This window comes from Mytilus galloprovincialis, chromosome 5 (genome assembly GCF_965363235.1).
Source record: "Mytilus galloprovincialis chromosome 5, xbMytGall1.hap1.1, whole genome shotgun sequence".
NCBI lineage: Eukaryota > Metazoa > Mollusca > Bivalvia > Mytilida > Mytilidae > Mytilus > Mytilus galloprovincialis.
This window is the reverse complement of record NC_134842.1, coordinates 29669054-29683238: the sequence shown is the minus strand read 5'-3', so window position 1 is coordinate 29683238 and position 14185 is coordinate 29669054. Positions and strand designations below refer to the sequence as shown.

The following is a 14185-nucleotide window of genomic DNA, read 5'->3' as shown; positions in this document are numbered from 1 at the left end:
TTGAATTACAATTACTTTACTAAAGTAATTAATTAAATTACACATTACATTTCATCATGATATTTTTTAACAATAATTAACATGTTTATATAATGCATGTGTAAAATATTCATGTAAGCATAGTTTAAGCATTGCATTTGATAATCATTTAATATAGTTATTTTAATGTTTTGTCAATTAGTCTGAATCTTCTGGTCTGAAAACAGCAATTGTAAATAGTCTTTCGACAGGAGCTAATGTTGTGCAAGATATTGCATGATCAGGACATGGACATTTTATGATTAGAAGATCATTATATTGATAGGAGAGGGAAATTTGTTCCCATTAACTTGCCAATACGTCAAGGGGTATTTTGACATCTCAGAAATGAACTCATTTGAATTAAACATAATATGAATAAAGAAATGATAAATGAATTTAAAATATTTTTTTATTTCACTTTAAAAATATTAAAAAGTGTGCTTGTCACAATATTGAAAATAATTTTTAGTACAAACAATGTATATAATGTCTAAATATTAGCAATATATTGCTAATTAGATAAAATATCTGTAATAGTGGCATTGCCCCTGGACATTTTAATCTGATTAATTGCTGCTTTTTTTCAGCTGTTAATGTTTATTTCTATAATCCTTTTGTGTATACTAATTTGACAAAATGATTGTATGCAGTGATTTTAAATTCTAAATGAACTGTCTCAGAAAGATGTTTCACAGTGACACATTTTATTGTTTTTGTTTAACAAGGTGTTTATTACTTATCAATCTATTTAGTTAAAGATTTTTCTTTAAACTGAACAACCTTTATATATGATTATCACATTTTTTAAATTATAAGACTATTCAAAAAAAAAATCTTAGGTCAAATAAATGATGTAAAAACTTCAGAATATCTTTATCCTAGCTCTTTATTTGAATGTCATGTTAAACGACAAAACAAACTATTCATACTCATACAAAAGCGAAAAATAATGTATCATGCATTTAATACTTGTTTAAGTATTCATTGAAATGACTTATTATAATAAGCACAAGGGTACTAATTCAGTTTAGACGTAAGATGTGATATTTGTACTTTAAGTTTAACCTCTTTTGTCGTATAAAACTAGAAAGTTAAATGTTAGTGTAGCTAGGATGTCTACATGTTCGACGATAGTTTTTTAAAAACTTCTGTATATTACTTCTTGGTCAATCCATTTTCAAAGATCAATGAAAAAGTTAGTCTTACATGCCCTGCTTTTCCCTTAACATTAAAATTAACGAAATCACAGTAATTTTATATGGTTTATATTTGGGAAGCTTAATAATGACTTATTGATGAAACATTAAACGATTGAATTTGTAAAAATTAAATGAGAGAATTGCTATTAACCCTTTCGAAATATCTGATAGGGATCACAGGCCTTATTTTCTTGAAAAATCTTAACAAAAACAAATTGTTATGGCAAATTAAATGCAATTATCTGCCCTTAATTCTAAAAGTTTTCTTTTCTAGAAATTATAAACACACATAACGACACTTAATTGTTTTGATAAGTTAATCTTCAAATTTAAGTTATAGATGTTTATATTGTATATTGACCATGTTGACCGTACTTATAAAAATATGTTGATTGAAAGTAATTTTGCAACATGCCTAAATTAGATGTTCATGAAATGACACCCGATCTTCCTTAAGTTATTTACTAGATCAATGTAACTTTAATGTATATTTATAGTATTAAAATATGAGATGTCGGATTTACGTAATTAAAACGACAACCTTTCTATAACAATAACCAAACGAAAACGTCCAGTCTTTATAAGAAGTCCTGTGTCTAAACCATACAACACTATTGCGCATCAATCTATAACTATAAGTGAAATCAATATAACTAAATTACCACAACTATTTCCTTGAGACACCTAAATAATTTTGATTTAGTGATTGACTTGTCTGAGGTTCGATAAAGTGTCTGATACTGAAAAGCTACATCATATGCACTTTTCGGTTCTATAAAACTTTCAAAGTACGTTTATCGCACCAATATCTAGAAATTAATCAATAAAAATCCTACCTTTATGTTTCGTGCTTAAATTTTGAACTCCGAGTATTGAGTAAATGAAAAAAAAATTCTTCAATTAAAGATTCAGTCTTTAATCATTTACGCCAGATGCGAGTTCGGTCAACAGTTGCCTCATGAGTGGCCCCGAATAAAAAAATAAGGAAACCACGACAAAAACGAAATTAAAGAGAATTGAAACCAAAAGTTGTGAAATATTACACGAACAATGGCCATCTATGTCTTGGAATTCAGACAGATGCTATGTTTTTTTTATTTTTTTTTATTTTGATAAAAATTCTTGACTGATATCGATCTTGCCACGTATTGATGATTCGAAATGACACTGGTCATTGATTGCATTTTCCATTTTATTTACTTGTATTATATTACTGAGTATATAATATGTATGATAAACATATTAACATATGGTCATTACCGTATTGTGTCGGTTGTCATATCTCGACTTTTATGCGTAAGACTGTCGGCTAGCGTTATGAATTGATATGGATGTATCGGGCTAAAAAGGTACATGTAAAAAACCCACATCACATAATGTTGTTTCTCGGTTTTTATCATATATTTAGTAGTTAATACAGTAGTATTGGATATTTGATAAATAGCCGGCTGTTTACTTTGTATCGCCAAACTTTGATGTGCATCCTTTATCACACCCCTACTCAAATTTCACATTCAGGCCTAGGACAGTAGTGATTCCGACTAAATTTACATGAAATCCATGTTTGCAAGCAAAAATATTTTCCATCAATGGGTCCTAAATGAAACGGTCATAATGACTTGACGTCATTTATCGAATGACGTCATTGTTTGGCATGTGATGTCTCTTGTCTTATCATCCTCGACCAATATCATCCCTCATGGCTCAATGCCCTCGGGATGATACAGCATATGATACGGATGAAGCCATGTTTTATTCTTTATTACTCTTTATTATTCCTTATTTGCCCTTTTTAGGCACATCTTGAAGATAGAAAAGAGACACTTGATACTCAACTGGCCAGCGTATTAGGACATCAACGCATATTAGGAGATCAACGCGTATTAGGACAACAACGCAAATATAATCACTTGCGCGATAAGTTTTATCTGTCAAATACGGTTGACCCTGACGATGCATTTGAAAAGTTACGAAAAGCAATCTACGATACTGCAAAGAAAATGAAAAACTGGGGTGGTGAGTTTCCTTTAAAGTGGATACTGTTAGAACATTTGATTGAAATAAATAAGAACAATGGAAAGAACTTCATTAATTATTCTGAAATGCTTCAAATGGCAAAACATCATGATATTGATCTACAACATGACCAAATAGAGTTGTTTCTCCGAATTCAGCATAACTTAGGGAAAATAATTTTTTTTGAAACTATTCCAAATTTGATAATCTTAAATCCTCAGTGGTTGGCTGACGCTTTCCGATGTTTAGTGACAAATAAATTTGATTGCAAGTTGCACCACCTTGAAGACTTAACATTGTATCAACAGCAAGGAAAATTAAGTGACTCTTTAATCACAAAGCTTTTCGATTCGAAACGTGGTAGTCAGTTTTCAGGACAAAGGGTGAACTTGCGTGAAATCTTGGAAAAGCTTGACATATTGGTCAAAATTAAAGACTCGTGTTTTTATATAGTTCCAAGCAAAATGCAAAGTGGCACGTCATTTAACGATTTCTTCAAAATTGCTCGCATTCAACACAGTGAAGAAAGATCTTCCTGGCTTTGTTTGAAATTTAGTTTTCTTCCACCTGCTTTTTTTAATCACATATCTGCCTGGTTTATAAGAGAGTACAATATAAGCATTCTGGATTCATCATTAGCTTTATACCGTGGAATTTGTTTGTTTGACTTTGATAGCAGTGGATGTGTGAAGATTATGGTTACAATGTCCAAGGATACAATAGCTCTTCAAGTGTTATCCTTTTCGTCACAACAGAAGGTCGATAGAATGTGTAGCGAGGTTTTTGATAAACTGAAACCAATAATTAATAATACAAAAGACAGATATCAGATGAAACTATCATTTGAATATCATTTTAAATGTAGCTCAGGCCATTACTTTAAAAATACAGTGCCCTATCACATATTGAGAAACAACAAAGAGTATCGCTGTTCTCATTATACATGTACGACACACCAATCTGAAGATATATACATGCCTTGGATGAAAAATGAGGTAAGTTTCTGAAAGATATTATGAAAAATGCTTTTGCTAGTTTCATCTATTTCCTACAGAAATCGTGTTGGTTATCGGCTAGGACATCCTTTTATGCTGTTAACATTAAAAGACAAACAAAGGGAAATCATTTGATTGGCTAATCCGATCGACAAGAAATCATCCTTATACAGGTAAAAATGATGATAAACATATATTATTAATCTATAATATGAAATTAAATAGGCCTAGTAAAATCCAATTGCACGATTTCCCTTAATCTATTTATATCTATATCTATGTCTATATTCATGCTATTATACCTTTTATGGTCATCGGAGGTTTTACGAGGTGAACTCGATATTTGATTAGATAGCGTCTAGACAATAATGCACACGAAACAAAGCTAAATATAGTCGATAATTTGTATAAATGTTTTGCATTGTTGTAACCAATTATGAGAATTTGAGTCAAGTCGGTGAACATGAATGAGACAGCTAGTGCCCCTTTAACATAACCCTCAATTATTTAATAGCATTTTTTTGCCTGGTATCTTAAATCATTAAGAAGAAAGAAAGTCTAAATTAAACGCGATTTTACCCCCAAAAAATGCATCGTGGCAGAACTAAGTCACCAGGCTAAAACGATTGATTTAATATTCGTTTGGATTTTCAGTCGTGAGTTAATCGCGGTACTCTCGTGGCGACGGACTAACCTTCAAGAAAAAAAGTTGAGCGTAATTAAATCTTGCATCTTTCACATTTGTTGCATGCAGATATGGTGAACGCATGTGGTACAATATAGCTAACTATCGAAATTGAGGCATATAGGGTATAGGGGCAACTCCTTTATGCTGAATGCATTTATCCCATGAATAAAACAACAGATAAAGTTACGGTTGCCGCATATCTTGACTAACATCCAAAAATTGGCAATGAGGGTCGGTTGAAAACAAAACTGTACGACAAAAGAGATGATTTCAGTTCGCTCATTGTGAACTTTTCATTTCTATGTAGAAATATTCGCCGGCATATGAAGTACATACCTCCAAATTTATACGATCGTCCTGGGTTTATATTTCTTATGATTTCCTACATAACAAGGAAGCTATTAAAACAAGAGTTTAAAATGGTGAAGTTGAAATAATCAACGCCATCATGAGTTGCTTGACCGTTACGGAATATCCGTTCCACGGATGAAATCGAATATGTTCCTTACGTCGTAACTATAATCCCATTCCTTTTTCACAATTGCGACCTACTCAATAAGACTATATACGGGGTTTGTAACAACATGAGCAACACGACGGGTGTCACATGTGGAGCAGGATCTGCTTAACTTTCCGGAGTACTTGAGATCACTCCCAGTTTTTGTTCGGCTTCGTGTTGCCTAGTCTTAAGTTTTCTGTGTCTTACGTACTATTATCTGTCTGTTCACTTTTTCCTTTTTATCCATCTATGTGTTGATTGTCCCTTTGGTATCCTTCGTCTGTTGTTTTTTGTGTTGGAGATTAAATCGATTCAAATCATTGAGAGAAAAAAAACCATGCATATGTACCTGCAACTCATCTAATTATCTAAATGCTGTATTTGTTTCTGTATCAAAGATGAACGTGTGTCATTCAATGTTAAGTGTAGTTTAATAATTATTGCTTTTCCTTTCATCTGAACACTTTTATGATATATAAATGTAGTTATGGCTGTTTCTCGATTATCTTTTATATCTGTCCTGTGAATTCCTTTTTAGGATGAATATTTAATTTCTAAAATAATGTATAAACTGTTGAATTTTGAAAGAAACGCAAATGAAGAAGGGTTATTTTGCATTGTACCTATAATACTTTTTAGATAAAAATGAGATTGCACACAAACAACGATGAGACTTTTATCGTGATGTACGATCGGTCAATGGAGGGGTTGATAGCTAGCATTAAAGAGAACGTAAAGAAAGAAACAGGTACAAAAACACTAATAATAAAATGAATTTTCTGTTGTGTTGAACTTCAATTAACTAGTAATTACATTGCATGTATGTTTCATTATGATACGTTATTTTGATTGGTAAACAGCATACTCGTACTCCTGAAATTGTCAGTCATTACGCAATGAAACTTAACGTTCATGATGACTTGAGGTCCCACAATAAGTGCAATTGGTTGCGTTCACTATCGTTACATCTACACAGGGATACGTAGATTTCTGTATACTGCACATGTAGTTAGCCAAGCTGGTATCTAGATATATTTAACAGCTAGGCTAGTTACACATTTAATAGTCAAACATCTTCGCCACCCTATGTAACTGCTCGATATTAAACACAACCCTGATAAATTAAGGAAAAAACTTAATAGAAATCGTTTTCTCATGATCCTAGGTAAAAGTGTAATTATAAGTATAATGCTTCTTTTTGTAATTTTATATGGTTGCGTGTATTTTAAGACTTCCACACTTCATAAAAATGTACCTCATAATTTACAAAAAGAAGAATTCAATTCATACATAAAAATGTTGTATTAGTTCAATATCGCGTTAAATTATTACTGATCAGGTAGCATTTTTAAAATATAAAAAGTTTCAACTAGTGCGATATTGAACAGATATATCATGTTATGGAGTGGTATTTGCAAAAAATGCTAGTCAAGGAACTGTAAAATTTCACTAAAAGCAATTTTGTAATGAAATGCATGCTCTCTGGTTACATTGGCACCCAACTCAAAACATCACGCAGGTAAGAGAGGAAATCTAGTAAAGGTGTGTGTTGTTATAGTCATAATAGTAGAATGACTATTGAGATGGATGAAGTGTGACGGGATTGCTTCCTTTGGAAAATATTGCAGATACTTAGTCAGCCGTAAGCGGTTGTGCTACAGAAGTACTTATCTAAGTCGGTTAACGTGCTGCCTAGTTAAAGATAAGAAGAGGTCCCGGGTTGGAGTGCCGGTGGAGACAGACAACTTTGTAAACAAATGAATGTCGTGCTCTCCGGATACACATGATATATCTGTTTGATTACACCGAATATATTTGGATTGAAACTCTTTGTATAGGTGAAGGAAAATGGTTTTTTTTATTTTTAAGTTGTAATCAATAAGGCATGACAAAATTTGAGTGTAAGGTAAAGATCATTTAATAGTACGACCAAAATTATAAGTGAACTTATAAGAGATTTGCGTTGGTAAAAAGGAATATCTAAAATGGCAAATATCACAACATTTCGGTGTTGACATGAATATCAATAATGTGGTCATTTTTACAAATTTCCTGTTTACAAAACATTGAATTTTACGAAAAACTAAGGATTTTCTTATCTCAGGCATAGATTACCTTAGCCGTATTTGGCACAATTTTTTGGAATTTTGGATCCTCAATGCTCTTCAACTTTGAACTTGTTTGGCTTTATAAATATTTTGATATGAGCGTCACTGATGAGTCTTATGTAGACGAAACGCTTGTCTGGCGTACTAAATTATAATCCTGGTACCTTTGATAACTATTATTCACAGTCAATCACAATTCAGCATTCTTATATAACTTTAAGGTATATTCACGCGTATAATTACACCTAATATAAGAATGCTCAATTGTGATTATATGGTAGTCAGTGTATTTCTCGCATACGTTAACCTTTTTCACATTTCAAACGAATTTGCCTGGGTTTTTTCCACTGCTGGTGAAGATGCCTCATATTCCGAATACAACAATCTTATGTGAGGAGAACAAACAGACCTTCTAGCTTAAAATTGGGATAAAGTAGCCACCATTGTGTTATGATCTTATTCTCTATAAAATCGAACAAACAGTTACTATAACAACAAAGATTGACAAGATTGTATAATGACCCTCGACCTCTAGGGACAAAGAGTGCATACTCAAAAATGAAAAACAAGAATACAAAAATGACTACAGCATAATAACACAATGGCGGGATTTACTGTTATTCCCCCTATTAAACAATAACTTTGACAAAAAAATGGAAACTGTTGGAGATGAAGTTGAGCGACAACTTTTAAAACTGGGATAGTTTAGATTATCCGAATTATTTATAAGACGAGATTATTCTTAAGAGACAAAGGAGTAGGTCCGATAAGGGCCGATTTTGGTCTCAAATTTCAGGTTCATATAACGAAAGTTTTTGGACACTTTTTAAACACTTAAGTGTCTATTTCAATTGATTCGATTAGTTTATGTGAAAGATTTTAACTGATTTAATCATTAAAAACGCTCTGATTCAAGCTTAAATATGAAACATCTATCAAATATGCCAAAAAACGTCACTTTTCAAATGGTTTTTGTCAAAAACGAAAGTGGCCGCATCCGTGTTCATCCTCAACCTTTATTTATGCAGTCGGAAAGCAAGCCCTTAGAAACGACCGTTGTTGCTACTTTCTTAAGACAACAATGGGACTGATATTAAAACCCGCCATTCTGAAATTGCGTTAATTTCGCGGATTTTTTTTTTGGCTCCAATTTGGAAGTTTATCTTTTTTTCAGTTTCCTACTTGCCATTATGGTCTGAAATAGATTTATTTCGATATGTTAAGCATGGAGTTTATTATCAAAAGGAACTTAAAACTCAAACATGTCAAATTAGCCGTGTTTTAACGATCCTGTAATGCCGTTTATCGTCGTTTAAAATTATTTTCTTCTATTTTTCACGGATTAACAAAGACCATATGTACTATACAATCAATTAATAATACGTATCTCAAAATTAAAAAAAAAATAAAGTATAACGTTCTATTACCCCTTTGGAAACCCCGTTTGAACTAAATTCCAAAAGAAAGACATCTTTTGACATTGTAGTTTTTCGGTCTTACACATCGATGTCACCTGGCATCCGAACACAGTCAATGTACACACATTTAGTATGTTTGTTTGAAAAAATAATGGCGAGATCAGGTGTGAATATTTGACTGGATTAATTATTCTCTTTATGTCAGTGAAATGTATGACTTAACTAAAACAAGGTAAGGAAATCTTATACTGTCTTTGCTCAACCTTAACTGCTTTAGATGACTGACATAAAACACATTCGTTGTTTATAATAATATTTTTTTTTGTGATAAAGGAATCCTGCAAAAGTAAATGAGAAAGTATTGTCCTAAATTTGAACTTAGGCAGCCAACAACCATTTGATTTTCTGGTGGGGGTAGGGGGTGGTGGCTATTGATTGTTTTGAAAAAAAAGTTTGTTTCCAATTGTTGTATAAAAATTAAAATAATTTGTTTTTGACCCTGAAAAAAAAAATGTTTGTTTTACCCTCAGCTTCCATTAAATGAAATGCTAAAATTGAAAGAGAAGAATTGTTTTCAACTTGTCTGGAAAAAATCCATAGTTCCCCCCTCCCTGAAAACAAATGGTTGCTGCCTTCAAACAATCTCTTTCAGAGTATCATTTTAATCAATCTTATTCAAAGCATTATCATACTGACATGAAGTGTGACAAGTTTACATTTTGACTGTGATCTAAAACATAATTGTTGACTTAGCCCCCAGAAACTGCTCTGAAATACTTTTATATAAATGTAAAAATGCATAGTTTTTTAATGTTATTATTATTTTTTTCAAATAGAAAAGGAAAAATATTACTGAGTCTATTTTGTTCTTATTTATTTTCAAGTTCATGATTAGCACCATTTATTTATTGGTTTAGTGTGTTATTTTTATAATTTGAGTCCATTCATTAACTTGCATGAAATCAATGAGACAACATGTATTGTTATATTTAGTTTGTTCATACAAGGATTGCAAACTAATTGTACTTTTAAAAATTTAAAATAATGAAGATTTTACATTCATAATACTTTCATTATGATCTCTTTTAAGTTTAAATGAAAAAGGTAGGACCAACTTTACCTTGTAAACATCAAAGGAATGCTGATCCAATTCCATCATCAGGTGGAGTCCTCCTTCCTTGGCTGTTTCGGCGCTATTCCACAACAACCTCCAGAGGTGCGCCGGCTCAGGTGATCAATCTGAACCTGGAACTGGATGGCCTACACGGCTCCGATGTCTCAGCTGATGTCATTGCTGTTCTTCTGTAACTGAATGCTGTTCTGTATATCTATATATGTCCATTATTTACACAATAACTGTTCATTGTTCTATCACTTTGCACTTTTCCACACTTCGTCTCTTTTCCTCCAAATCCACTGTGATGCCACTTCTGCTTCTCTACACACTTCTGTAATCAGTTTCTTCCTCTCTGCTCCTACCACTCCCAAGGTCCTAAGTGCCCGCCACATTGACTGTCCTGCAAAGCCCCAGCATCCGACTTCTATTGCCATACACCACGTCCTCCATCCCCGCTGTTTGCAATCCTCTACTAGCTGCTGGTATTTTGCCATCTTTCTTTCATAAGCTTCCTCTATTCTGTCTTCCCATGGGACTGTTAGTTTCAGCAATACCGCCTGCCTAGTTCCCTGTGACCAAATGACTATATCTGGTCTTAGCGATGTTGCTGCTATTTCTGCTGGGAAACTCATGCGTTGATGTATGTCTGCTGTCATCTGCCAGTCTGATGCTGTTCCAAGTATCCCTAAACCTTCTGCCTGGTTGTCTTTCTTTTCTCCAGCCCTCACAAAATTTACAACTGTGATGTTCTTCTGCATCTTTCTCTTCTTTCTCCTGGTGGTATCCAACTTTGCTGCTATTGTTTACACTGTCATGCCTCCATGTATATCTTCCATCTTTCAGTGCGACTGGACATGCTGACAACACATGCTGTAGAGATGCTGGTTTGTCTTTGCATAAGGTGCATGTTGGGTCTTCTTTCAACCCCCAGGTATAGAGGTTTGATGGGCTTGGTAAAACATCATACACTGATCTTAGGAGAAAACTCAATCTGTATCCCTCCATACTCCAAATCTCGCTCCAGGTCAAAGCCCTGCTTCTAGCTCCTTGCCAATTCAACCAACTACCCTGCTGTTTCATTCCTACTGCCTTAACATTCCTACTCTCTTCTTCCATCTGTCGTATTTCCTGTTGCACCAGTTCCCTGCGTCCCTTCTCATTTGCTGTATCCCACCTTGGTTTTGTTGTCATACCGAATCCCTGTCTACCAACTGCTGTTACACCAACGATGACACTGTGCTTTAGTCTGGTCTCAGCTTCCTTAACTGCTTCCTCTGCTTTCCATTTTCTTCCTGTCCTGATCTTTACTTTAGCTCCTCTCACTTTAGCATCTTTGCTGTCTCTCAACGTCATAACCTGTCTTGTCTTTGTAACTTTATACTCTTCTGTCAATGCCTTCATTGGTAATTGTAGCTTTGTTCCTGTGCTGTACAATCCAATGCTGCTGAAACTTCTTGGCACACCCAACCATCTTCTTAGGCATGCACTGATCTTTCTCTCTAAGGCCTCCACTTTGGACAATGGGAACTCGTAAACTAGTAATGGCCACAGTATCCTTGGTAAGACCCCATGTTAATATATCCAGGCCTTATATCTTCCTGGGAGCCCACTTTTGTCTATCTTCGTCAGCCATTCTACCAATTGCACTTGAACTTCACCCATGTTTACCATATCTGCTAGTGTTGCATCAAACTTTTTACCTAGGCATTTCACTGGTTTCTCTCCAACTGTTGGTATCTTTTCACCTGGTAACTCAAATGTCTCATCTTGCACTTTGCCTTTCCTCACTATCAAACTTCTAGATTTACTTGGTTTGAACTTCATGCTGGCCCACTTAATCATCCTTTCCAATTCCTCTAAAGTCCATCTTCCCTCTATGACTGTTTTTGCTGTCACTGTCATATCATCCATAAATGCTCTTACCGGTGGTTGCCTGACCCCTGATGACAATAATGGTCCTCTACTTGGTTTTTCTACTGATTTTACAATTAAGTTCATTGCTGCTGCAAACAGGACTACTGATATTGTACACCCCGTTAGTATTCCAACTTCAAGTCTCTGCCAAGCTGTGGTGAAGTCTCCAGCTGTGAACCTCATTTTAATCTTGTCAAAATACTCTCGCAGCATAGTTCTGATAGTTGGTGGAACATGATACCTCTCCAATGTCAGGTCTACTAGTTTGTGAGGTATGGACCCATAAGCATTAGCCAGATCTAGCCAAAACACTGCTAAGTCACTTTTCTTCTCCTTTGCGTCTCTTAAAATCTGTGTAATAACGCTGGTGTGCTCGATGCAACCAGATACTTCAGGCATGCCTCCTTTCTGGACTGCGATGTCTATATATTCGTTGCCAAGCAGGTACCTCGTCGTTCTCCTTGCTAAAACTGCCAGGAATATCTTCCCCTCAATGTTCAATAGGGAGATGGTTCTAAACTGTTCAACTTTCCTGGAGTTCTCTTCTTTTGGTATAAAACATCCTTCTGTCTTGTACCATGACTCTGTCATCTTTCTCCTTCTCCAAATTACTTTTATTAGCTTCCACAACCTTCTGATCAGTCTGGGACAGTTCTTATATACTGTATATGAAATACCATTTGGTCCTGGTGCTGACCCTGCAAGTGTCAGTAATGAAAAGGAATTCCTGTTTTTTATCATTTTAATACTGTCTTGATCCATTATTCATGAATATTTAGACTACCCCTTGTATAAATTGAGTAAACATTTATTTCTGTGTTAAAATAATTTGGTTGCAGCAGTAAAAATACTTACCAAAACATGAATATTAAATTAACTCTTGGAATATTAAATTAATATTAAATTATTAACCCTATAATCATGGCACATATGGCCTATTTCACAGGGACTGAGTTCTGAAAAGTGATAACATGTGTTTCTCTATTTTTTGGCACATGCTAACAGTATCAAAATATATTTAATAAGATAATTTTTTAATAATATCCACATATAAATAACAGCATATGGTGCTTGATATAACAATAGTTTGTTCATGATAGTTTCAAACAAAGGGACGTAACTCGTGAATTACCGTCGGCCCCGCTTCGTCAGAAATATCGACACATCTAATTGGCACATTTGCGTATCTTAGCATATCAACTGGCACAAATTTGAAATAACATAGTCCAAGTTATGTTACATAACATAATTTAAATTCAGCATAGCTTCCCGAGAAGTTAAGAAAGAAAATTACGATTTTAATTTTCTGTGACCAATTTTTATCGTCAACACCTTGACTTTGAAGACACATTTTGAGAGAAAAATATGAGTTTAATCCATAATTGAGTTGAGTAATATATTTCTTATATACTCAAGAATGTCCACTTTAAAGGAAATTAGTTTTAATTCATGCAAAAAACTACAAATTCTAAAAAACGAGCCTCACTTTTTTTGGTAAAAAAATGCCCATATATGGTAATCACATGACGTTCATTGTTGCTTTAAGAAATGGGGTCAAACCGGGGTCAGCTTTCCGACTGTATGTTTTGTCTTATCATCAAATACAACTTACATTTCAATATTATGAATGAACACGAATGCGGCCACTTTTATTTTAGACGGAAACCGTCTATAAATTAACCAAAATGCTAAAATTTTGAAGATTTCAGTAATTTAGCATGACTTTATGATGCTAGTACGCGATATTTGTGCATTGTATTATCACAAACAGCTCATATTTATGTAGCAGAAGCATTTTACTTTCCAAAATATAGCTTAAAGATTACATTTTCACAATTTTCTAAAACTGCTATATTTTGGGGCCAGAAAGGGGTCTCACTGAACCTACTCCTTTCTTAAAATATCTAGAATATAGTCTTGTCATTTTGATAAAACATCCATTTGTTTTTGCATATCAAGGTTTCTTCTCTTCAAACCATCTGATAAGTTTGTTAATAACAAACTTCTGAAAAGTATATTTTTTTTCTGAAAATTGGATTTATGAATATTCTTCATTATTGTTGATCGTAGAAAATTAAGATCAATATGCATGAAACTACTTAATAAGTTTAGATATCAAATCGTAGGACAAATTTATATTACGACATAATGAAAAATCCATCCGTATGGAACAAATCTTATCTCTTATCTAAAGGAGCTTTATGCATCCT

At 33.8% G+C, this 14185-nt stretch overlaps 1 protein-coding gene across 1 annotated transcript; it reads right to left on the bottom strand.

The window, feature by feature from the left end:
• Positions 1–10315: 10315 nt before the first annotated feature.
• On the bottom strand, positions 10316–12059 carry LOC143077044 (uncharacterized). Its single transcript, XM_076252931.1, has 3 exons — positions 11730–12059; positions 11029–11456; positions 10316–10784 (listed from the first exon to the last, which is right to left on the bottom strand). Exons 1-3 carry the CDS (start codon positions 12057–12059, stop codon positions 10316–10318), a joined length of 1227 nt encoding a protein of 408 aa, XP_076109046.1.
• Positions 12060–14185: the final 2126 nt, after the last annotated feature.